General features: G+C 39.9%; 1 protein-coding gene across 2 annotated transcripts in view; it reads left to right on the top strand.

Moving 5' to 3' along the window:
- The window catches only part of LOC148846472 (pre-mRNA-processing factor 19-like), a 32,703-nt gene extending 17,625 nt beyond the window's left edge, over positions 1 to 15,078 (top strand). For both annotated transcript variants that reach the window (XM_088953139.1, XM_088953140.1), the window contains 13 exons: positions 2,597 to 2,741; positions 2,834 to 2,955; positions 3,195 to 3,311; positions 3,626 to 3,721; positions 3,815 to 3,874; positions 11,517 to 11,591; positions 12,482 to 12,586; positions 12,675 to 12,791; positions 12,877 to 12,954; positions 13,037 to 13,133; positions 13,402 to 13,453; positions 14,380 to 14,450; positions 14,568 to 15,078. In XM_088953139.1, coding sequence (XP_088809265.1) covers positions 2,597 to 2,741; positions 2,834 to 2,955; positions 3,195 to 3,311; positions 3,626 to 3,721; positions 3,815 to 3,874; positions 11,517 to 11,591; positions 12,482 to 12,586; positions 12,675 to 12,791; positions 12,877 to 12,954; positions 13,037 to 13,133; positions 13,402 to 13,453; positions 14,380 to 14,450; positions 14,568 to 14,680 — 1,248 coding nt within the window. In that variant the 3' untranslated portion in view covers positions 14,681 to 15,078. The remainder of the gene's footprint in view (positions 1 to 2,596; positions 2,742 to 2,833; positions 2,956 to 3,194; positions 3,312 to 3,625; positions 3,722 to 3,814; positions 3,875 to 11,516; positions 11,592 to 12,481; positions 12,587 to 12,674; positions 12,792 to 12,876; positions 12,955 to 13,036; positions 13,134 to 13,401; positions 13,454 to 14,379; positions 14,451 to 14,567) is intronic.
- Positions 15,079 to 26,598: the final 11,520 nt, after the last annotated feature.

Below are 26,598 nucleotides of genomic sequence, written 5' to 3'. Positions count from 1 at the left end.
AATGAACATTTATTTTAATAATGTCTATTTTATAATTATAATCGCAAAAAATTAAGAATGTAAATGTATTTTATAACATAATGTACAAAACTGCTTGGCGATTAGGTGAGCAAGCCTCCAAGGGCACCTTGTCGCCTAGGCGTTGCCTTGACAATTATGCCTTTCATTGCCATTGGCAGATCATGGTACCTATGTAACAGTTACTCTCAACTCAAGTCCTTCATTATCTCTTTTATTTCCTTGATTGCCATGTAGATGATGATGATGCTCTTGCTTCTACTGGAAGAATGAAATGTGTAATGGAAAATTGCCTATCTTGCTTTTGATGGCAGATACTATTCTATGAAGTCTTGTGAGATCTCCTCAACACCAATCATCACACTTCTTTGGTAGATTTATTTTTAAAACTGATAGCACTTCAAGAATTTTCAAATAGTTTTTTTGAAAGTCAATTAAAATATTGTATTATATTACTGATTTTTTTTTTTTAAATAGCTCTTAGGTGAGGAACTTGATCTACCTTTGACGTTGCTTGGGGTTTGTACCCTGATCAACTTGAAGTTGAACTCAAGTTCAAACATGTTAAGAACTCAAATATTTGGTTATGCTTGACTTGTATTTTATACGCCTTATCTGTAATGCACCCAACCCAGCCCTAAAGATTCATCACCAGTACTTGAACTAGTGGAGATATCCATTAAGTCACTTCAACTTTGAAATTCTGATGATACTTCCAGGATTTTTAGATGTGGAGCTGGGTCCGTTTTTGGTTTCCAACATTTCTCTTTTCATGATCTTTCTTGTAGATATACCAGATGTACATTCTCACAAACACCAAAAAAACCCAGGAATTTTAGAAATTTCCTTAGAACCTCCCTTTCTAAAGAAATCAAAAGAATGATTTCTGGTTATTTCTAGATTTTCAACTTAATTACGTAGTAATGTTGGTAGTAAAGTTACCTGAAACATATGATGATGCTTGGTACTAATAGCATTATGATATTGCAGTACCCTGATAATGTTTATGTAGGAGATGTTGTTTTCTATTTTCCCATTTAACATGTTTGTGCCATCATGTGTACTGTTTTTATTCACTGGGTTTGTCTGTCTCATCTGTGCAATTTTGCATTAGCATGTTCCATATAATTTAGTTAAGACCATGCTTTGTTATATTCCTTGATATGTATTAACAATGCTGGGTTCTTAAAATCACTGCAAACAAATGTACCAAATCCATGCTTTCCGCCCCTCACCCCCCAAAAAAATCAAGAAATAAAGAAATTGATGCTGTTGTTAAGTCTCTTGGTTTGCTTTCTTCCCACAATTTAAGGATCTTAATCAATGTTTGGTTACTAAACTTTCTCTTGAATTGGTCTTCTTGACCAAAATGGAGTTTAATCATTTTAAGATTCCAAACTTTGTCAGGCTGTATTATGCTTTTAGCCTCTTCTTATGGTCCACTATGCGATTGAACTACAGATGGGAGCATATTGAACAGTTAGTTACTTCACTTGGATAGATGTGGTATAAATATTTTGTAAATGAGAGGGTATCATTTTTTTTAGCTATTTATTTTGCAGGATTTCAGGGGTTTCAACTTTAATTACTTCAGGAATGTTTAGGAGCTTATTGTTATTTATTTTTCTCTTGAATAAAGATCCGTAGATGTGTTTTTTATTAAATAAAATTTGTATTCATCAGAAAAGTGTTTCCTGTTTAGGTCCTTGTACTCAGATACATCGATAAAATTATTGCCTGCCTTCTATGCGTGTGATGGGTTTCTGTCAGGTCAATATGGTGGTTTAGTATGTGTTTGGTATAGCTTCCATTTATTAAATAAACGTTTGTACTTGATTTGTCTTCAAAACCGAGAAAAGTACTTGATAAACCGTTTATTGACAATTAGGTGCCACTAGGCACCATTAGGTGCCACATCAGTGGAACAGTGAATAAACGTTTAACTGTTGGGGGAAGCGTTAAAATGAAGCTTCCCCCAATGGTTGGCACACACATAAATTAAGACTGCCTTTTATCAATACCGATGCGTATGAATCGGCATGATGGGATAAATGCTGATTTGGTGATGGCATGGCACCGTTTATCAAAACACCTCTCATGAAACTCTCATGGAACCAAACATACACTTAAACATTAAAAAAGTGATCGTTCCCTCTTTTTCCTTTACCCTTTTTATGAGATAAGTTTCATATTTAAAATGCAATTTCCCCTCTTATATCATGTTTGGTGAGATGACTTAGTTTTTTATTTCTAATCTCGGTTTACTTCATTTATTAGATATATTTTATCCTATATGATCTATTTACCATGGACACTTTCAATTGCTGGTACTTTTGTTCATAAATTTGTATCATATTGAGCATATTGCATATGATCTTTTGTATTAGACATACTAAGGTAAGAGACTAAGAAATGATGGATGATGCCTAGTTATGAGATGGTATGCAGACTTTCTGATTGTGCAAGTGCTAAGAATTACTTTCTGTTGCCAATAGTTGCATCCAAAATAGTATATTTTCCATATCAGGTGCTTAATTAGTTTTTTGATACTGTTAGTTAATCTGTTATGTGTTGACAGCACGATGCTGCATGTCGCGTCATAGCAAGATTGAAGAAAGAAAGGGACGAGGCAAGGTCCCTATTGGCTCAGGCTGAAAGACAGATTCCTATGTCTGCATCAGCTGCTGCTGCAAATGCTTCAGCTCTTAGCAATGGGAAAAGAGGTTTTTTTTGGCTTTGCATATGAGCAGAACAGTTTCAAAATTTTTTAGGTCCATTCAATATCATATTTTATGCCCTTTATTTGGTCTTGCAGCTGCTGAGGATGAGGATTTGGGCCCAAGTGGAAAGAGAATTCGTCCAGGCATTTCGTCTGATATCATTACAGAGCTTACAGAGTGCAACTCTATGCTATCACAGCAGCGGAAAAAGCGGCAGGTTTTGAATATAAATCTGTTATGATCTTACTTGATGTTGTTGAATTTCAATTATATATAAAATGCTGGAGCACGGCATTTGTTTTTGTATTCTCTTATTTATTTTACCTTTTATTTGTTCGACTTTGCTTGCTTATTGACTTGTTGATAAGCAGAATATGCATATATCAAATTAGGAGTTTTTAGATGTATTTGGAGTTATTGATCCCTCCCTCTCCCACTGGTTTTGGTTCCTTGTAGATTCCTCCAACTTTGGCACCAATTGATGCTCTGGAGAGGTATACTCAAATATCCAGTCATCCCCTTCACAAAACTAGCAAACCGGGTATTCTTTCTGCTGATATCCATCCTTCAAAGGTATGACTATATGGTGCTTTTTTCTTGTATGTTTATGGGCTTATGTTTACCTTTTTTTTTAGTTTTTCATATGCATGCATCATTCATACACAATACATGTGTGGGTTTGTTGTTTGGATGCATTTCAATAGTCTGTAGTAAATAATTGTCTTCTGCTCGGTTATGATTTTGTGGCACACCTTTCTTTTCATTTGATCAGACATTTCCAGTTTATGGAGCTTGTGAAAACTCATGTATTGGCTGCATGGTCTAAATCATTGACTAGAGTTGTTAGTTTATGTTTTTAAATGTCTTACTAGTAGCATGGTGAACAGGATATAATTGCGACAGGAGGGGCTGATACAAATGCCATCATATTTGATCATGCATCTGGGCAAATCTTGTCTACACTCAGTGGTCATTCCAAGAAGGTTCTATCCTCTGTAACTGACCTAGTCCTGTTTGTTGGAATGTAATATGTAATTGGAATTTGCATGTTTAACAAGGCTTTCTATTTTGTATAGGTTACCAGTGTTAAGTTTGTACCACGGGATGAGTTATTTGTAACCGGTTCAGCTGATAAGGTAATTCGTGTTCATATTCTACACTCAGTGGTCATTCCAAGAAGGTTTTACAATTACACAAAAAAAACTTGCACAATATTATCATGCATTCCTCATAAGTAGGCTGGTTACAACCAACTAGCCTGCATTTCACTACATTTATATTCTTCAGTATTAAGGGGAAACCACTCCCAGAAGTAGATTATATCTTTTATTCCTTGTCTACATAGCTAGGTCATTATCTGATCTTGGCACCAATATAAATGTTGTGTCCAACATTCTTGCCAATCTTTTCACTTAATGGACAGTGTACAAATACTGCCAAGGTTCTTTATTATCATTTGTAAACTAGCCCACTTCCATTTTGGAATTTCCTACCACCACTATTCTTCTATAGATGAGAGTTCCGCAGTCTTAATACTTATAATACTGCTAGAAACTCTATCCTTGTGGAGTTTCCTATCCCGATTGATACTGAGACTAGTCATCATTTTCTATTTGATAAATAGAGACTAGTCATCATTTACTGTACAAGTGTATACTCCTCCAATTCCTGACTCACTTGGATTACCCAAATTACATCCTATATTACACAAACTACATCCATAGTTTGTGGTTGATACAGTCCAAAAGTTTTCACCCAATGGGCTGCTTCACTCGTTATACTTTCTATTAGACCTGTTCACGGGCCCGCCCAGATCGGGCTTGGGCTGGGCTTTTACACTTTATCAATATGATATATTCAGGCCCAGGCCCAAGCCCAAGCTCAGCCTGACCTTCAGGCCTAGATCTTGAGCCTGAGCCCAGCCCTCATAAAAGCCCGAAGCCTGACCTGAGAGAGTTATCGATCATATTCTCTGTTGCATAAAAATGGGAAGAGGAGGAGATGACTAACAGTAACCAACCCATGGTTTGGATGGAATGGAAATTGAATGACTGCTATAATCACCACTATCCGAGTGAGATGTAGAAAGATCGAAACATAAAGCCAAAATGAGTAGTGATTGACAATTGAAGGAAAATTCCTTTGAGCTAAATGACTTAAGTAAAATTCTTATATGGTACATTTTTTACAATATTGTAATTTCTTTTTTGTATTTGGTATTGCTGACCGTACTGCATGCTTTGATTCTAACAAGAAACTAGACAAAAAGAAACACTTGTTGGAAAGAATCCCCATGGGCGGAGCTTATGAGAGAGAGAGGATGGCTAGGGTTAGAAAAAAGTATAAATACATGTATATTATTAATATTTTTATTATTTAAATTGTTGCTGGGCTGGGCCGGGCTTTTTTGTAAAACCCTGATCCCGGGCCCACATGCCTAATAATATGTCCAAGCCTGACTGCAGCCGGCCAGGCCGTCAGGCTACTGGCCCATGAACAGGTCGACCTTCAAGACTCGGGTTTTTTTCTTAGATTTGGAAAAAGAGGCCTTAAATATATCATCTGCCTCTATTGGGGGTTTCCACCTATAGAAAGAAGTGGTACAAGGGGTGGTGTTGAACAAGGATGGCCTTTTAAGTGTTGATCATAAAAGATAATAAGTTGGAATATAAGGGGTTTGGGGAGTTCGAGGGAAAGAAGAGTGATCAAGGATGTCTTTAGGAGGGAAAAGGCAGATGTAGTCCTAATACAAGAATCTAAATTGATGGATGTGGTCAGGAAGTGGGTGTGGAGTATTTGTTCAGCAGGAGATCTAAGTTGGGTCTTGCACAATCCTGGGGAGTTTCAGGAGGAGTTATTACTTTATTGAACAATGCAGATGGGAGTGTGCTGAGGAACTAATTGGGGTTTATTCAGTATCAACTAAATTAAAGAGAACAGAAGATGGGTGTGGGAAGGTGTTTTGACCAATGCGTATGGGCCAACCTGTTAGAGGGAAATGGAGGGATTCTGGGAAGAACCAGCAGCAAATAGAGGGTTATGGAATGATCCATGGTGTCTGGGAGGGGACTTCAATGTAATTAGATTATTGAGTAAAACAAATAATCTGGGCCATAGAATTATTTCTAGTATGAGCCTATGAGGAAGTTTATTCTCTTTGTAGAAACCTTTGTGCCGTGAGAAGTAATTCTATGGCCTAGATTAAATCTTTGTGTTGATGCTTTGAGTGAGTTGATCTCAAGGGCAGGTGCTAACAATTTGATCAGTGGTTGGAGAGTTGGCAGAAAGTGGTGGTGACACATCTACAATTTGTTAGATGACATATACTATTTTGTGAAGAGGGAAGCTGAAGAGATCTTGAATTTAAAAAGATTAGTGCATCATTTTGACAAAATTTCCAATCTCAAAGTTAACTAGGAAAAGAGCTGTGTGGTGGGAGTAAACCTAGGGAGGGAAGAGATGGACAATCTAGCTACAGTTTGGGATGTGAGGTACGGGATTGGCCTTTGCAATATTTGGGGCTACCACTGGGAGGAAATCCAAATGCAGACAGCTTCTGGTACCCAGTGATTGAAAGATTCACTTAGAGACTTGCAAACTGGAAGAGAAACTAAATCTCTCTAGGGGTAGGATAACCTTGATCAAGTCTACATTAGTCAATTTACTGGTTTGCTTCCTTTCTACATTCAAAGTACCAGTGATAGTGACAAATCAGCTAGAGAAGATTACGACGGACATCTTGTGGGGACCTAGATCCAAGGAGGAAATTGTAGGCATAACTATTAAGGTTATTCACTGTTGAAAATGATTGATCTGTTTAAAGATATCTCAGCTAAAGATATTTATAGGAATTGGGGTGCTGTGGCAGGTATTTCTTCTTTCAAGGTCATAGTACAAGAATTTTGGTCTCCAACAACACAATAAAGGGTGAAGTTGAATTTTGATGGGAGCTCTGTAAGCAATCTGGGCCTTTCGGGCATAGGGGCTGTCTTCAGAGATGGAAAAGGTGGAATAATTTGCTATGTATTCGGGCCCAATAGGAGTGGGAGATTCTCTGAGAGTTGAGGTCATGGCTTTGCTTCAAGGGGTAAAATACACCAAATAGTTGGGGCTACACCAAATTGAAATAGAAGAGGATTCTAAATTGGCGATTGGATGTAATGAGGCTGTTTGGGAGCCTGGATACATAGACAGTTGATAAGGGAAATATACAGCTGAACAAGGGAGGTGGGTGCTTGCTTTAAGTGGACAAAAAGATCAGGTAATGGGTTAGCAGGTACTTCAACAAAACAGGGGGCAGTTAGGGAGAAACATGTTTTTGGGGCAGCTTTGTAATTCAACTTGTATTGGTTCAACACCCTATACTAAGGGTTGATGGTTCTTTTTTTGAAAGCTCTTTAATGAAGTTACTGTTTCCTATAAAAAATAAAAGATATTTACTAATTCCATAAACCATGGTTTTGAAAATTGGACCAGATAGGAACTGTTTTGACCACCGGGTCCTGGGTCAAACAGCCTGACCATCCTGTTTGAAGCCCAGTCAGGTGGTTTTTTGGGATCCAAAACTGGACTTGGAGCCATGATCGGTTCCCAGGTCAACCGGTCCAATCGTTTGATGCGGTCTGGTTTTCAAAACCATGCCACAAACAACAGGATGGGAGTTTAGCAAGTTTTAAGTAGTCTCAAAACTGCCCTGTAGTAGGCCTGTACAAGGAACACATGTTGGAACCTGATATGTGGTACACCTCCCAAATCCTAACAATTAGCCCTTATTATTGGTGAAATTGGTTCTTCCTAATTGCTTTCGTTGGATTACCCATGCTGCAGCCATCAAAATTCAGTTTGGTAAATCCCTGAGGTGGAGATGTCCAGCGGGAATTTGAGGTCTTCCTGATTGAGCCTAACTCCACAATCTCCTTCCACTTTCTGGCCATCTCATCAACTGAGAATACTGCAAACAGCTCCAAAGTTTTAAACCAGTGAATTACCCTAATGTAGATAGTTTCCAGAATTACTTCCAGGCTTCTCTCCTCATCAGAAAATACTTTTAAATTTCTCTCCTCCCAAACAGTCCAACACACTGCAGCCCTACCACATCTCCACAGGATCTTGGCCCTTTTGGTTAACTCGTTAGGCATGGAAGTAAATAAGCTTTGTACATCCAAAGGGGGAGTCCACCTGCAACCAAACAGAGAAGTAAACCATTCCCAAACGACTTTAACAAACTGGCAAGAAATTAATAAGTGATATCTAGACTCACCATCAGATTTACAAAGAACACACCAGTGAGGAGACAAGCAACTATTGGGTCTTTTTCTTTGAAGTAGATCCCCTGTATTAATTCTTTCCTGAAAGGTTTCCCAACTGAAGCACCCAACCTTTGGAGGAATAGGTTGACACCATACTTCCTTAACAGGAAAAGACATTCCAACAGGAGAAGGGGATGGAAGGGCCTTGAAGAAAGAGGCACAGGAATAGGAGCCCGAGAGAGTGAGTGTCCATATTCTACTATCTGACTTCGATGGCTCAATGAAGATCCCTTCCAGAATGGATAATAAGGCTGAAATGCAGGCTAACTCTATGTCCTTGACATCTCTTCTCAAGTTCAAATTCCAACCGAACCCAGAAGGAGAATTAGAAGGAACAAGAAAGGAGGTAATTGGTTCATTTTTAAGGGTAGAGATAGCAAAGAGGCTTGGAAATTGATCTTTCAAAGAGGAGTTCCCAACCCATACATGTTCCCAGAATTTAATGAGGTTACCTGAGTGTAATTCATACTTGACCCAAGGATAGAACAAGGGCAAGATGGCTTGAATAGCTTTCCAAGGAGAAGCTCTTGTAGTCCTTGCTAAGGTCCCAAAGTCCCATCCATTGCCTGCCAGCCCATGTATGCTTTCCACTATCTTAACCTATAGTCTTTCTTTCTCCAATGAGAATCTCCACAACCATTTCCCCAACAATGTTATGTTCCTAACCCTTATGTTCCCAATTCCCAAACCCCCATCCTTCTTGCATCTACATACCACATCCCATCTGACCCTATGGCCCTTCTTCTCCGCTCCCGGCTCCCAAAGAAAGTCTCTCATTAGTTTTTCTAGCCTACTTAGCTGGAATCTTAAAAACTGAAAGGAAATAGACAGGAAAGTTGACAAGAGTAGACCTTATCAAAGTGATCCCCCCACCGAGATAAATAATTTTTCTTCCAGCTGGCAAGTCTTTTTTCGAACCTTTCCACAACAGGGGCCCAAAATTCACCTTTCTGAGGATTATCTCCCAATGGTAAACCAAGGTAGTTTAAGGGCCAATTGGAAACTACACACCCCAGAATGTATGCACATTCACAAACCTCCCCCTCGCCCATATTGACTCCAATTATACAACTTTTCTCAAAATTTACTCTAAGGTTTGACATTTGCTCGACTTGTTGTATGGTGAGCTTTAGGTTTCTAATCCTATTGACAGGAAAGTTCCCATAAGAGAAGGGATAACTTTCAATAAAGAAGCCAAAGAAGCAGTAGTATTTAAACTCTAGCATTTAAGCATGTATTTTAGTCATATCCATTAGCCTCTATTTTCTTTTTTTTTTTTCATTCATGTGTCTACACAACTGGCGGTAGCCCATCCGCCTCCCTTAATTTGTGTATGCTTTCTATGACCATATGCAATAGTTTATCTTGTTTAAGAAGAAATCTGCATAACCATTTTTCCAACATTGAGGAGTTCTATGTACCAGTCTATCCTTGTGTAAGTTACCCTCCTTACTCAAAGACATCATCTTCTAATTGTTAAGTGGGCTTTTTAGATTCCCTTGTTTCCAACAAGAAAATTTCTCATGAGTCATAATCTTCTGTAGTTTTTTTTTTTTTCTATTAGAAATTTAGAACTAGGATATCGAAAATCAACAGGTAGTAGATTGTAAAATTTGTGAGAATGGATTTGATTAACATGATTCTTCGACCTAAGGATATATAGTTCTTCCAAGAGGCCAATTTTTTGGGAAACCAATCAATGACATGGTTTCAGAAACCAGACTAGGAAATGAGTAATGCTTAGGCAGTTAAGTGTCTGCTCTCTTTATGTTTATCTTACTAACACATCCTAAGATCTGCCTTTTGATTTGAAATATTTTCAAAATTTCAATCGACAATACATTCATTTCTCTTCAATTATCAAAAAAAAAAAGAAAATACATTCATTTCTCTTCTCAGTCCTCACCAGCACAGGATGATATATCATCTGCAAATTAATTCTAATTTGGTAACCACTACTTTCTCTTTCCCATTTTTGATCACCAAAGTAAACCTACCGTCAGTTCTTCATATCAACTTGCTTAAAAGCATTTACAACTAATGTAAAATGTAATAGAACAATTAGCTCCTTCTTGGGGATCTTTTATAGCAGGGAATATGCCTCTTATCAGTCCATTGACCAACATAGAATAGTGGCATGTTTGAGATCTCTTATGTTGTATGGGAAGGAATCTCTCGTCGGCTCCATTCTCATCCACACCATTCTTCCTCAAACCCACAAATTTTCGGCACATGATCCAAATAGGACTAATCTACCGTGTCATAAACCTTCTCCAAACCCATTTTTACACACCCATGTTTTCCTCCTTGATTTTCTTAAAATTTTAATACTTTCATCTGCTACAAGGGTTTGATCAGTTGCATGTCACCCATTGGCTCTTAGTTCTACAATTTTTTCATCATGGAATTCTCTCATAGTCTCCATTATGCCCCTGTTTAATAATCTCCTAGAATTCTTGATAGAAGCCCATGGAGAATGATCAGGCTTTGTTGTTCAGAAGGTCTTTTAAGAAATGATGCCAACCCACTATGTAATATTAGTCAATCATATCTATCTACTGTTTCTCTAGTGGAAGAGAGTTCCTATTATGATTCTTCAAGTGATTCGGAATATTAACCAGTAGATTTCTGTTGGTATCAATAGAAATACAATCCTTATTATTGATAAAAAATACAATCCTTATTCACAAATCCTAGGTGCATCAGATTTGGATGCACCACCCGAAATACTCAGATCTGGATTTTCTGCCTAATCTTCAGATTTCACAGAAAAAAATCCAGAAAAATAATACCTGTATAAAACCACCAAGATACTGACCTGATTGACCAACCATACAGCCTGTGAAAATGGGCCTGGGAGCTTGGAAGAAATGTTTGTGTGTGAAGATGTCTCAAAATCAGTCCTTTGTAGCTTATTCATGAAAGTATGAATTAATTTATCAAACTGTTGGGTAGTAATTGATGGTACCAGACTATGCTCTGGACCATCAAAACAGTGATGGATTACTCTGTATATTTGTTGCATGCTTGTTTGGATTTATGCATTCTCAAATGCCCAAAGAACTTCTGGTGTAATGTTGGAAGTACTGTGCAAATCTTAGTTGACAGTGATCAAGTTAATTAGCCAATGAGTTGGAGCAAGGAAAAATATTACAGAACCTGCATGTGCATCCTTTTAGGCCAGGGCTTGAAGACAAATGTCTAGTAGCATGTGGTTTTATATTATTATAGATTATCTATATAATGGAGGTGTCAAGATGAATGGTTTTGTTATACTATGGTGTACATATTAGCAGATAGCATGTAGTTAGAGGACTTTACCTGATTAGAACTTTCTGTTCTTTGTTTGTTTATGTTTTCTTTGTATCTTCTGTAGATGTTTTCTTGTATTCAACTAAAAAAAGTACTCTTTACTATACTTTTTCTTTCCTTATTCTCTTTTGTAATTTATTTCCTTTGTCCATCACAGACTGTGCGTGTATGGCAAGGTTCCGAAAATGGGAACTATAATTGTCGGCACATCTTGAAGGATCATACTGCAGAGGTTTACCTTCTTTCTTAATCTCACATTTTTTGGATTGAAAATTCTTAATGTTGTTTGTTTTTACTGAAGTTTGTTAGTATTGTTAATGTGAGTGATTAGTGGTTTTGAACTGAGTGATCAGCTTTCATGATAGTTGTTTCTTCTCTATGCAACTTAAATCATACTTATGAGCTGGTTTCATTGGCACTTCACTGTCTACTTCTATGACCTATCAATAATTGCCATTTTTTGTTCTTTGCAAATTTAGTGGTTTAGTATGTTATCCAATTTTGAAGGTGAAAATCTGCTGTATTTTTATTTTGAGGGAAACTTATAACAATAAAAAAACTTATTGTAATCAATATTTTAAAATGCAGAGATCTAGTGGAAGGCATTCCACCATCCCAAGGTGTGAGATGTAAATCAAAGCACAATAGGATCAAAGCCTCCAGGACGAATTTTTAATTAAAGAATAACTAGAAATAGAGTTAATAAACAGAGTAGAAAATTATAATAAATAAATAGAAAATTGATACATTTACAATTATAATAAGTTGCAAAAATAGGGAAAAAAGGAAAATGATTACATTTACAATTTCCAGTAGTAAAATCTTTGTATTCAATATTCCAAGCTATGCTAGAAGTAAATAGAAGAGAAAGTCTAAAGTGGCAAGTGACAATTAATATATAAGCTATATTTCTAAAATAGTAAATTAGAATTTTATAATCAATATTGGCCATTTCTTTATTATTTGTTTAAACATTCTTTTGCAAGCTCTATACACGTGGGAAAAAGCTCATAGGTTTGATTTCTTCATGCAACATGGTTTTGGAGCTATAATTTAATTGATTTGTTAATTTGAGTTTCTTCTTACCTTTGCTTTGGAACTAAATGTCTAAAACTTTGCCAGGTGCAAGCTGTCACGATCCATGCCACTCATAACTACTTCGTGACTGCATCTCTTGATAATACATGGTGCTTTTATGATCTTTCTTCTGGATTATGCCTCACTCAGGTCTCCTCTCTCATGGTGCTTTTATGATCTTTCTTCTGGACAATACAATGGTGTTGTTTTTCTCACATTTCTAGAATTTTGAATGTAGGTGGGGGATGCTTCAGGGTCTGAGGGCTACATGTCAGCTGCTTTTCATCCTGATGGTCTTATTCTTGGAACTGGTACCTCAGAAGCTCTTGTTAGAATTTGGGATGTTAAAAGTCAGGTATGGATTTATACTGTGCACATTTAACTTTTGTTAGTACCTTTTTTTCGGCAAATCTTGCTAATTTGGTGATGCATATTTGCAGTCAAATGTTGCAAAGTTTGATGGGCATGTTGGGCCAGTAACTGCCATATCTTTCTCTGAAAATGGTTATTTCCTGGCGGTATGCATTTCTGTGCCTTACAAACTGTATAAATATAGAACAGGAAATGTCATAAATATGATGTTTCTGTGTCAATAATCAGACAGCAGCTCACGATGGCGTTAAGCTTTGGGATCTACGCAAGTTGAGGAACTTCCGGACCTTTACTCCATATGATTCAAATACACCAACTAATGCTGGTATGGAAAGTTTCACTGTTGGTTCCTACTGAAGTTTTTTGTTTTATTCCATGAGCACGAGGATTTATAGATTTATGGGGATGTGTGTGTGTCACACCTTAAAAGTGGTTCTTAACCTCTGGTTTCACTGTTTCTTGTGGTTGGTTATGAACCTTCTACCTGTCAGTGACGGGACAGAGGGAATATGCTTCAAGCAAGTATTTCTTTTTCTCTTGCTGCTGATGGACAATGGTAATTGAAACTTGTTGCCTTGTTTGTGTTTCTGCAGTTGAATTCGACCACAGTGGTAGCTACCTTGCAATTGCAGGCTCAGATATCAGGTAGTGTCCAAAAATTTTCCCATGAATTGTGTTTATTTGTCAACTTAACGTCCAAAAACAAAAAGTGCCTTCTGTATTTTTTCTGTAATCTAATTAGACTCCTATGTTATAGTTATTGATTTACAATTTAGGGGTGCAAATCAGGTACCCAATTTGAACAATGCACACAGCATCGGACCCATTCAAATTTTAACAAATCCTCAGCCCAATCCTGCCCAAGTTGTACCCCTATTACAATTCCACTTGTTGTTTGACTGCCCTCCTTCCAAAAGAAAGAAAAAGAACAAAAAAATGAAAAAAAAAAAACAAAGGTTTTTCATGGATTGACTGCTAGAGTTCATCATGATTTGCATTGGAACAAAAAATGAGAAGAAAAAACACCAAGGTTTCATGGATTGGCTGCTAGAGCTCATCATGATTTGCATTGGCTTATGTATAGCTATGGATGATTTACACTGCATCTTGCATGTCGGATGGTTTACTGAGGCTGCATACGGTAGCCTTTAAGCAATTTTGACTATGTTAACAGTTGGTTGACTAAACATCCTGTGTCACAGCATGTAGGTTGGTTTTCCTATCGTTGTCCATCAGTCATCCCCCAGGGACAATGTTGCATAACGTTTAAGTCATACTCATTTTAAAACCTTTTGTTTCTTAGGCATTTGTCCACAAATTTGATTTTGCATTTCATCTTTAATTTATTTCATCAATTATAACTGTCAATCAGCAAATGTCATGTAACATGGGGCCTCCTCTTGAATATGTTTAGACAATTCATCTATGATTGGTACAAATACAAGGGCCAAGTGCTGAGCCTTGGTCACTTGTCAAAAAACAGGAGCTGAACCTTGGTGAAAACCCATCGAAACATGCTTCAGCTTCATTGTTTGGTACTGAAATTAACTAGTGTGTTGTTAATGCTGCAGAGTTTACCAAGTTGCAAATGTTAAATCAGATTGGAATATTGTCAAAACATTCCCAGATTTGTCCGGCACAGGTCTCTCCTTCCTATGCTTGAGCATCAATTCAGCTCCAAAATTATATTTTAGCTTGAAAGTTTTGAAACATAACGGGGTCAGCTTCTGATTTGGGTTCCTTTTTCTAATGGCTGCAGGGAAAGCAACTTGTGTGAAATTTGGTTTGGATGCAAAATATATGGCAGTAGGATCACTGGACCGTAACCTCCGCATCTTTGGACTGCCTGAGGAAGGTGCAGAAGAGTCTTAGAACTTCAATGCCCCATTTATGAAATGAACCAGTCAGCATCTATGGAGTGCTGCATGAACAGCGGATAACATTGGTTTAAACCGGTAGATGCACAACGGAGGAGGGGACACTTCGGATACTTGGATTTTATGATCTTGGATCTTTTTCTTTTTTTTTTTTTTTAATTTATCCAATGTGAAATGGGAGACAAAAGGGAAGGACTGCCGGAGGTTTTAGTTGGTTATCTCCTGAGTTCTACTTGTGGAGTAGGAGCTTACATTGGAAATTATGATACCTTTTGTATCTTGTCAATTCGATTTGCAACACCTTCGAAAATTTCTTCCAAGGATGCCTTAAAGAACCTGTGTAAACTGTAAAGTCATCTTTGATTATATTATAGCCGCGCTCTAATTGTGTTATTTTGGTTTCACGGCTACTTTTTTTTTTTTTTAATAATGAAGTGGCTGAATTGAATGGTCTAGACTATTGTAGTCTTAGTGAATAAGTTACTGAGTGGGTTGTGGGCTCCTTAATGGCTGATGGCTGAAACCGAATTTGGGTTGATTATCAAACTCTTGAACATATTATTTAATCATTTTAACCACTAAAAGATGGTGACTAATTGTTCATTTTTTAAAGCCCTTGGCTAATCATATTCAACCATTATAATAACCTTCAGGTAACACTGGTCTTAGAAAATCAGGGGCATTAAATCTTGGGTTATCAAATCAATTTTCTTTTTTGGCTGTAATGTAACAATTTCCTTCTTAATTAATTTGAATTCTCCAAATCAAAGTAGAGAAAGGAATTAGGGAGTGGGGAGATGCGAAGTCATGCATGGCAGGGGTAGACCATAGTAACCTTTAGCTTGACTTCTATCTATTAGGGCTGTTCATGGGTAGGGTTGGGTTGGTTTAATGGATTTTTTTTTCAACCGACCTGACCTGGTTGGGTTACTTGAAGAGCAAATCGAAACCGACCTGCTATTAAGCAAAACTGACCCAAACATAATGGTCAGTTTGACACTGTGAACAGTCCTATATTTGGTGTAATATTACCTACTCAAAAAAGGAAAACAATTCTAAAGATAAAAGTAATTCCAATTTAACTAATGTTTTATTGTTCTTTAATGTTAAAAACAAGTAACTAACTAGAAAGAATAATAGGATAAGGATTACCTAATTGGGGAAGGACTAGGAAATCAGAAACTAACTCAGTTTGGTTTCGGTATTCACACAAGAAAACCAAAACTGAATCGAATTATCAATTTATCCCTCTTCACAACTTGAAACCTACCGGTGGTGAAGAAAAATCGACCAAATTGGGTTGGGTTGGGCCGGTTTGGTTGGTTTGTTATTGTTTGTGAACAACCCTACTATGCATGTTTAATTAGCATTTATTTATGTACTTTGTTTTGAAAATTTGAAATAAAATGAAGGGTAAAAGTGTCACAAGTTATATTTGAGTCTATTAAAATAATTTGATTGTTACTACAAAAATTAGGGAGCGGGGCCTGGGCCTAAGCCCGAGCCCAGCTAGAAAATTGGAAAAAGAATTTTCTTTTTTTTTTTAATTTAATAAAAAACTGTTTTATTTATATTAAAAGACATTGTGACTTGAGGCGTGATGGTTGGGCCAGGCTCAAACTCAGACCTGAGTATATTCTGTTAATACAAAGACAAAGCCTGGCCCAGTTTGGCCCATGAACATGTCTATGCATTAGGAATATCTCCTCATGAATGACAACTTACATGACCTGTTCATGGGATGGGCCCAAGCTTGGCTTTTGCCAAATTTTGAAGGTGCTTGGCTTGAAGCCCAAGCCTGATACAATGTAATGTCAAGCTCAAAGCCTGACTTATGAACAGACTAGGAACTTCCTTGACCATCTTCCAGTTAAGTTTTCACACTTGCTTGGGGCTCTACTGGCCGATGATCTGAGCACTGCTCTAGGCCTTTCTATGAGTTCTTTATTTTCTCGTGTCCTCCGCAGCTTTACAAACCATAGAGCGTATGGTATCACCGTTGCAATCGAGATGTAGATGTAGTGGAACTTAATTGATTGATCCCTTGGGTGTAACTGCAACTACTATCATGGAGTATATAGTGATGAGCACCGACTTCATATATAAGTGAGAAAGGCAAGTAATGTTGATGTACGCAGAGAGATGCAAACCCAACGTGTTAGCTAGAGAACAAGAACAAGGAGAAGGTGATCGAATGATCAGCATAGATTTATCTTCATGCTTTGTGGCTACCGTCGTCATCCTACCAAACTCCTCTAGGAGGATTGACTTTGGATTGGAAGGTCACGTTAGTGATCAATGCTGCTGCCACCACCACCAACACGTTCCGAGTTTCACGAGTGTAGTCTCTGTTGATATCAAGGATAATGGTGACATGTCACCAGATACTCGCATGATCCATACATGTGATGAGCTTCACTCTACTTGATCTCTAACTGTTCTCTTCTCTCTTATCTTGATAAGTTCTATATCTCTTCCTAGATAGAGTCCTATTGTAACTCGGACAAATCTTATAAATTAAGTATTGCACACAAACTCTAACAGTTATGCTATATTCAAACTTCATTAATTTATCAATAAATAGAACAAGGTTCGATGAACCCATTTATTCGAACAATTCTCAAAATCTTGCCTCTTTATTTCAAACTTGGTATCAGAACCAAATTCATCATGTCATCAATCAACAGTGTGACCAGAGGAGTTATTAATGGTCTTGGATCGTTGGCTTCAATAGTAACTCCAAGGGCACCAACATCGATGCCAAACATCACACATTATTTGCCCATCAAGCTGAACAACGATAATTATCTTCTTTGGCGTGCATAACTTCTACCAATCCTCAAAACCCATAAACTAATGGGAATGGTAGAAGGAAAAGTTCCTGCTCCCCTTGAAGAGATCGATGACCGAGAGGATCCATCAAGGAAGATTTTTAACCCAACTTTTGATCATTGGTACCATTTGGATCAATTAGTAATAAGATGGATAGTTTTGTCTCTCAAAGGAGTTCTTGTACAAGTCGTAGGAATGTCTCCATCAGTTGAAGTATGGGGTGCGTTAGAAAATTCATTTGCTTCACACTCCATATCCATAATTCTTCAACTAAGGAGACGACTTCAGAGTCTCAAGAAAGGTACTCTTTCTATTTCTGAATATATTAAAAAAGCCAAAGGTATTTTCGATAGTTGCTGAACCTGTTTTAAAACAAGATCTTGTACTATTTATTTTGGGTGGACTTGGACATGAGTATGAATCGTTTATTACTACTATTACTAATCAATCCTATCTTGATAAATTATGATATTGTTGGTCAATTAATTAACCATGAGTCTTGGCTCTGAGAGAACAAATCTATTAAGGCCAATGATAATGCTTCTGCCAATCTTGCCTCCTCTAGCAACAAGAATCACTCTCAGCAGCTGCACAACAACTCCCAGCATGGCCGAGGCAAAGGTAGTCATGGTGGTTACACTGATGGCTCAGGATGTGGTAGAGGGCTTTACACCATTGTTTATGAGCTATGTAACATTCTTGGTCATGGAATTTGGAAGTGTTGTCGCCGATTTGATATTTCTTATCTTGGTGGTGATTGTCAATCTGCTCCGATTCCCACTTCTGAACCAACAACTTTTCACATTGGCAACTCATCTTAGTTTGATCCAGCTTGGTATCCGAACTCAGGAGCAATAATCACATCACATCTGAACTCAATAACCTTCAGGTTTGATTAGACTATGGTGGGTCTGATCAGATGAAAATTGGTAATGATGCATGTTTGAAAATTAAAAATACTGGTTCTTCTCTTATTTTTAATGGTGATCATAAATTTCATTTGCAAGATATTTATCATATTCTAGAAATTACAAAAAATCTGCTATTAGTCAGCAACTTTACCAAAGATAACAATATTATTTTTGAATTTCATCCCACTTATTTTCTCTTGAAGGACCATACGAGGAGAGTTCTACTTCAAGGACCCAATAAATTTGAACTCTATCAGTTTCCTACTTCAGCAATAATTGATCAATCCTTTTCATCGAGTAATGTTGTTGCATTTGTTGGAGAGAAAGCCTCAATTTGAGTCTAGCATCATTGACTTGGGCATGCTTCTACTAAAATTGTTCAAAATGTTCTCATGGTTTGGCCTTTCGTACATTGGTTCGTTTCATTCACAAGTGTGTGGTGCATGTCAGCTAGGCAAAAGTCTTCGTTTTCCCCTTTCAGTTTCATCTACTTCCTATTGTCGTTCATTAGAGTTAGTTTATTATGATGTATGGAGACCTGCCCCAATTGGTTATAGTAGTGGCTTCAAATATTATGTTTTACTTGTTGATGCCATTTCAAAATTTTCTTGGATTTTTCCCGTGCATAAAAAAATCTAAAGTATTTGACATTTTTCTTCAGTTTGAAAGGCATGTTGAAAATTTATTTGATGTAAGAATTAAGTTTTTTCAATTTGATTGGAGAGGAGAATACCGACACCTTGCACAATATCTTGACTCTCAAGGAATTGGACATAGGCTCACTTGCCCACACACCCATGAACAGAATGGTACTGTTGAATGCAAGCATCGACACATGATAGAGTCCACCTTACTGGTGTCCTCCTCTCTCTCTTAGACTTTTTGGTCCGATGATGCCGAAATTGTAATCTTTCTAATCAATTGCCTCCCCACACCAACTCTCAATGGCAAGTCTCCTTATGAAACTCTTTTTGGCCAGCCACCGGACTATTCTCTACTTCGCACTTTCAACTGCGCTTGTTATCCCTTTTTGCACCCATACAATCGTCACAAGATGGAATTCAGATCCTCTCTTTGCATCTTCCTAGGTTATAGCTCCTCCCACAAAGGTTATCGCTGCTATGATATAAAAATTGGCCGCTTATATATCAGTCGCCATGTTGTCTTTGACGAGCAATTCTTTCTGGGTATACCATCACCACCATCATCTCCAAATCCCAGCATCGGCGGAGTTTCACTACTTCCAATTTGTACAGCTCTAGTATAGAGACCAGCACCTCCACCAATTTGAGACCCACATTCTCCTTCTTGTTCGGTGTCATCACCTTTATTTGCTTTTGGGTTTGTCACTATGGATTCATTTCCCAGCTTGGATAGCTGTAATTCTTCACCTTGGGTTTGCCCGCATACTCGGATGATTCAAGAAATCTTGGATACCACTCAACCGGTTCATGCTCCTCTAGTTTGCACCCATTCTATGGTAACTCGATCTGTGAGTTCCGCTGTGGCTCCATCTGCTTTTGTTGCTACTCGGTATCCTCTGCCTCTTTGCTTTAATTCTACAGTGGAAGCTACTGAATCTGAACCCACATCTTACTAGCAAGCCTCCAAACATAAACATTGGTGTGATGCCATGGCAATGGAGTTTAGTGCTCTAGTTGAAAATGGGACATGGGAGCTTGTTCCACATCACCCTTTCATGAATGTGGTTGCTTCCAAGTAGGTATACAAGATTAAACGAAAACCTGATGGTTTTGTGGATCGTTATTGATGTAACCGTTTCTGGTCACGTACCATTTTTTGTGATGTATAAATTTTTTTGGCTAAGTACCTCGTTATATGACCCGGTGGTGACGTGCCTTGGTGATGAGTTACTTGGTGACGAACTGCCTAGGGGCGGACTGCCTGGTGGCGAACTGCCTAGTGGCGAGTTGCCTGGTGGCAAACTGCCTGGTGGCGAGTTGCCTAGTGGCAAACTGCCTGGTGGCGAACTGCCTGGTGGTGAACTGCCTAGTGGCGAACTCTCTAGTGGTGAACTGCCTAGTGGCGAACTGCCTGGTGGCGAACCTCCTGGTGGCGAACTGCCTAGTGGTGAACTCCCTAGTGGCGAACTGCCTGGTGGACTCGTCACTTGACTTGCTCCTAGGCGGCCTGCAACTCAGAGGATGGTGGAGCTCCCTGGTGCAGCGCAACCCGACTACCCTTCGCGTGAGGTGATTTCCTCTCCTTTGTAGGCGGCGGGAGCTGAGGGACCTGCGAGAATTGAATCAGAGGACCTGGGGGTACTTTCCCGGCGGGGACTCTCCGATGCCTAAGTTAGCATTCTGATTGCAGAGAGCTTGGAGAGAAATGAGAGAGCTAGAGAGCAGGGGTTACCCTCCTTTTTTTTCTCCTCCCCCTCCCCTTTGGGGGGTGAGGTCTTTATATACCGGAGTCCTCGCGGGTTAGGTGGGTGAAAAGCCTCCAAATGGTAGGACTCGTCACATCCCGTCAGAACCGGGATGCAGTGCTGAACTCCTCGAGGTCGTCAGGCTGGCGCTTGTGTCAGGCGGCCAGGTTGTCAGGGCGGCGCCTACGTCAGTCGGCGGGTCGGTGTCTGGGCCAGGTTGTCAGGTCGGCACCTGTGTCAGCCGGTGGGTCGGTGTCTGGGCCAGGTTGTCAGGTCGGCGCCTGTGTCAGCCGGTGGGTCGGTGTCTAGGCCAGGTTGTCAGGTCGGTGCCTGTGTCAGTTGATGGGTCGGTGTCTGGGCCAGGTTGTCAGGCAGGAGATCTTCCTGCGATACTTGGGGACGAACTGCTTAGTGACGAGCTGCCTATGCAATGCCGAGTTGTCTAAGTTGCCACGGTAAGGGTGAGCTGCCTGTGGTGAGCTGCCTATGGTGAGCTGCCTGTGGCGAGCTCGAGCTGCTTAGTGGCGAGCTACCTAGGGCGAGCTGGCCATGGTGAGCTGCCTGTGGCAAGCTGCTTATGGCAAGTTGCCATGGCGAGCTGCCTAGTTGTCAAGACGCTACACTCAGTTGGCATGAGGTGCCAGGTGTCACAATATCACTGGAGGGCCAAATCTGCCCTCATCAATTGCCCCCCACTCCCGAGCTGAGAGTAACTCAGCGAAGGGAGTAGATTTCTTTTGGCCCATAAGTTGACGAGCTAGTAAGTGCCGATCCAATTCCTTAGGCTTCGGGAGCTGCCTGTATGTGGCGAGCTGCCAGTAAGGTGAGGGGGTCTCCACCAGTTCAGTAGTGTAGCTCTTTAGGCTTTGGGGCGATTTATAGTTCACTTTTGTTGATTTTGCTCCTGTTGAGGAGGCGACTGGATATTTAGCAATAGTGTGGCCCGTAGGCTTTGGGAGTGACTTGTAGTCTACTCTTCTTTGACTTTTTCCCGTGCCGGAGAGGCGACCGGGTCTTAAGCAGTAATGTGGCCCATAGGCTTTGCCTGTGAGGTGTCGAGCTATGATTGTGCTGCATCAGCTTCGTAATGCCGGTCACCCACTCCTACAAGAAGCTACTAGGAGCTCGACCTTTGGGGGCAGCACTACTAACTTTAGGTCGCCAGCTCACACGGGAGCCTTGGAAGGCTCGACCGGTAAGGGCGCCTATGTAGTCTGTTGGCCGTCAACTCCCGCAGAAGCCACGAAGAGCTCATCTTTGTAGGGGGGAACTTGCGGAGAGGATTGATGAGGCATTATCTGAATTGAAAGTAAGGTTGGTAGAGCTACTTAGTCTGCTAGCTCCCTGCATAGTCTTTGAGTTCATAAAAAATGTAAACTATAGAGCGATAGCTTCAATTTCTAAATAGTGAGGACTTAGCTTTGGTAAGATGAGAACTTAGCTTTAGTAGGATGAGAACTTAGCTTTTTGTAGTGTGTTCCCACAGACGGCGCCAATTGATGTAACCGTTTTTGGTCACGTACCATTTTTTGTGATGTATAAATTTTTTTGGCTAAGTACCTCATTATTTGACCCGGTGGTGACGTGCCTTGGTGATGAGCTACTTGGTGACGAACTGCCTCGGGGCGGACTGCCTGGTGGCGAGTTGCCTGGTGGCGAACTGCCTGGTGGACTCGTCACTTGACTTGCTCCTAGGCGGCCTGCAACTCAGAGGATGGTGGAGCTCCCTGGTGCAGCGCAACCCGACTACCCTTCGCGTGAGGTGATTTCCTCTCCTTTGTAGGCGGCGGGAGCTGAGGGACCTGCGAGAACTGAATCAGAGGACCTGGGGGTACTTTCCCGGCGGGGACTCTCCGATGCCTAAGTTAGCATTCTGATTGCAGAGAGCTTGGAGAGAAATGAGAGAGCTAGAGAGCAGGGGTTACCCTCCTTTTTTTTTCCTCCCCCTCCCCTTTGGGGGGGTGAGGTCTTTATATACCGGATTCCTCGCGGGTTAGGTGGGTGAAAAACCTCCAAACTGTAAGACTCGTCACATCCCGTCAGAACCGGGATACGGTACTGAACTCCTCGAGGTCGTCAGGCTGGCGCTTGTGTCAGGCGGCCAGGTCGGCGCCTGGGCCAGGTTGTCAGGGCGGTGCCTGCGTCAGTCGGCGGGTCGGTGTTTGGGCCAAGTTGTCAGGTCGGCGCCTATGTCAGCCTGCAGGTCGGTGTCTGGGCCAGGTTGTCAGGTCGGCGCCTGTGTCAGTCGACGGGTAGGTGTTTGGGCCAGGTTGTCAGGCAGGAGATCTTCCTGCGATACTTAGGGATGAACTGCTTAGTGGCGAGCTGCCTAGTGGCGAACTGCCTATGCAATGCCGAGTTGTCTAAGTTGCCAGGGTAAGGGTGAGCTGCCTGTGGCGAGCTGCCTATGGCGTGCTGCTTGTTGCTAGCTGCCTGTGGCGAGCTGCCTGTGGTGAGCTCGAGCTGCTTAGTGGCGAGCTGCCTATGGGGAGTTGCCTATGGTGAGCTGCTTATGGAGAGCTGCTTATGGCGAGCTGCTTATGACGAGCTGCATATGGCGAGCTGCTTATGGCGAGCTGCCTAGTTGTCAAGAGGCTACACTCAGTTGGCATGAGGTGCCAGGTGTCACAATTTCACTAGAGGGCCAAATCTGCCTCATCAGTTACAAAGCCCACCTAGTAGGTCAATGTTTCACTCAGATACTGGGGGTTTATTTTTCAAACACTTTCAGCCATCTCGTTGAACCAACCACCATATGCACTATTTTGTCTCTTGCAATCTCTCAACAGTGGGATGTTCGCCAATGCCTTCCTAAATGGGCTTGTAACTAAGAATATGTACATGCGGCAGCCGAAGGGCTTTGAGGATGCTGATCTCCCTTCTCATGTTTGCAAATTATCCAAAGCTCTTTATGGGCTTTGATAGGCCCCGCGAGCATCGTTCTCTCGTACTAAACTCACTGAGTTGGGCTTTTGTACTTCTCGTTGCGGTCTAGCATTGTTTATTTACTCTAGAGGGGATCAACATGTTTATTTGTTATTATATGTAGATGATGTACTGCTCACTGGATCCTCTCTGACTCTCATTCAGTCTCTTGTTAAAAGCCTGGCATGTTCCTTCAAACTCGAAGATCTAGGATCTCTCCATTACTTCTTAGGAATTGAAGTTCATAGAAATATGCATGGTCTTAATCTCAGCCAGTGCCAATATATTATTGATCTTCTTCACCGTGTTGGTCTTGATGGTGTTAAGATGCTTTCCACTCCAATGGCAACCTCTACTAAGCTTTTGAAGCTCAACGGCTCCCCTTTCTCTGACCCTTCTTAGTACCGAAGTATTGTTGGAGGTCTACAGTATCTCACTCTCACTCGGCCTGATATTAGTTTTGTAGTTAACAAGGCTAGTCAGATTTTACACAACCCCACTGATGAACACTAGATAGTTGTCAAACACATTCTTTGGTATCTTAAACATACTTTAGACCATGCATTATTTTTCTCCTCACAATCATCTATTCACCTTACTATGTTTTCTGATGCTAATTGGGCCGGATACCCTGATGATCGAAGATCCACTAGTGGTTATTGTATCTTTCATGGTTCTCATCTTATTAAATAGAGTGCCAAGAAACAATAGAAAATTGCACGATCTAGTACAAAAGCTGAATTTCATTCCCTTGCCAACACCACCACCGGATTACTTTGGTTATAGTCTCTCCTACAAGATCTAGGAGTTCGATTGTCTTCAGCTCCAACTCTTCATTGTGATAATGTGGGTTTGTGCTACCTTGCTGCTCATCCAATTCTTCATGCTTGCACCCGTCATATTGAGGTCAACTTTCACTTTCTCCGTGATCTTCTCCTTAAGTTTTTACTTCAGATACAACACATTCCTTCTCTTGGTCAGCTCATTGACATCTTCACCAAGCCTCTATCATCTCCATGGTTCACATCGATAGTAGACAAGCTACATGTGCTTCTTATATCCATTTGCTTGAGGGGGCATATCAAGGATAATGGTGACATGTCACCAGATAATCGCATGATCCATACATGCGATGAGCTTCACTCTACTTAACCTCTAATTGTTCTCTGCTCTAGCTCTTATCTTGATATTTGCTCTCTTATCTTGGTAAGTTCTATATCTCTCCCTAGATAGTCTTATTGTAACTCAGACTAATCTCCTAACTTGAGTATTGTACACAAACTCTAATAGTTATGTTGTATTCAAACTTAATCTATTTATCTATAAATAGAACAAGGTTAGACGACCCAACTTATTCGAACCATTCTCAAAATCTTGCCTCTTTATTTTAAATTGTTGAAAAATGAATGCTAGCTTCGGGGTAGAGTCATTAGCCTTCTGCTGGGGAGTGGGGAGTACCCATTCTGATCAACACCTAGAAGTAGGGGTGTTCACATTAAATGTCAAAAACCGACCAAACCGGCCCGACCCCACCCGAGTTGATTGGTTTTTCAAAACCATTGGTCAGTTCCAGTTTGTGTGAGAAAATAAACCGACAACTCGGTTCAATTACCGAACCGACCCTATATGTTTTAAGTAATTACTAAGTAGTTCCTACTCAACCCTACTCTCTATTGTTAACTTTAAATTTAAGTAAAGTTATTTATTACCTTTTTGGGTTTAGCAAGCATTGATGTGAATGAGTCTTGGAAATTGGAATGGACAAATATGTTGGATTGTTGGATTCTTCACTCTTCAATTTTGGAAAGAGAAAAAAAGAGAGGTTAAATAAAGTTAATTATTACCTTTATTAGTTTATTTATTACCTTTTTGGGTTTAGCAAGCATTGCTGTCAAGAACTCTTGGAAATTGGAATGGAGAGACAACTTTTGGAGTCTTCACTTTTTAGTTTTGAAAATAGAAAAAAAAAGAGAGATTAAATAAGCTGATTAAACCGATAAACCAACCCAAACCAACCCCTTCATGTTTGGGTCGATTTTTCTTCAAGGTTGATCAGTTTCAGTTTAATCAATAAATAAACCAACTAGGTCAGGTCGGTTGAATAAAATGACTCAAACCGACTCAACCCAACCCGTAAACACCCCATAAGCTGACTATGCCCATTAACAGAACTCTAGCTTCCGGGTGATTATATATTAGCTGGCAGGTGGTCGCTTCTGAATTTGAACTTTCCTGAGAAATGACCGAGAAGTAAGAACTCACATTGCGACCCCGAATTCAGTGAAACACAGACACATTAAACCAGCAATTTGATGAAACCCGGATTTCCTGCACTTGGTATGGTGTGGGACGTGGTGCACTTCTAATGAGATTCAGCCACGTCCCACTCCACATGCATTCTAGGGGTGTTGGTCTCCAATTTCCTTTGTTTTCGATATTTTAAAAATAAGAAAAAAAGGCAGAGAAAAAATAGGGAAGTTGACGATGGAGAGTGGTTCTTATTTGGGCAGCATTGAGAGAAGAAACTTGCTAAGAAATTTGCAGTTGTTTGAACAGTACACAGTGACGAATCATTGGTAACTTCCCAGCAAAATTGTGACATCTCACTCCTTTTTATAGATTTATTCTGTATACATCTCTACTTTAATCCCACCGAACCACCGCTATAAGTTTGAATTATTTTAACCGCACTAAATCTATGTTACTGTGGTAAATAGTTGAGAGAGTTGAAATTTCAGCCCATATTCTTATGGGACATGTTTAGAATCAATTTTGTATTAAATAGTTACAAATTTATGGCTACCATCATTTGGAAGTCTTTTTACAAAAAAAAAAAACTCAACCCAAGAATAGAGA

This window comes from Nelumbo lutea, chromosome 7 (genome assembly GCF_056320005.1).
Source record: "Nelumbo lutea isolate HS-2025 chromosome 7, American lotus-T2T, whole genome shotgun sequence".
Classification (NCBI taxonomy): Eukaryota; Viridiplantae; Streptophyta; class Magnoliopsida; order Proteales; family Nelumbonaceae; genus Nelumbo; species Nelumbo lutea.
Note: the sequence above shows the minus strand (reverse complement) of the source record. Positions and strands in the feature narration are given on the sequence as shown.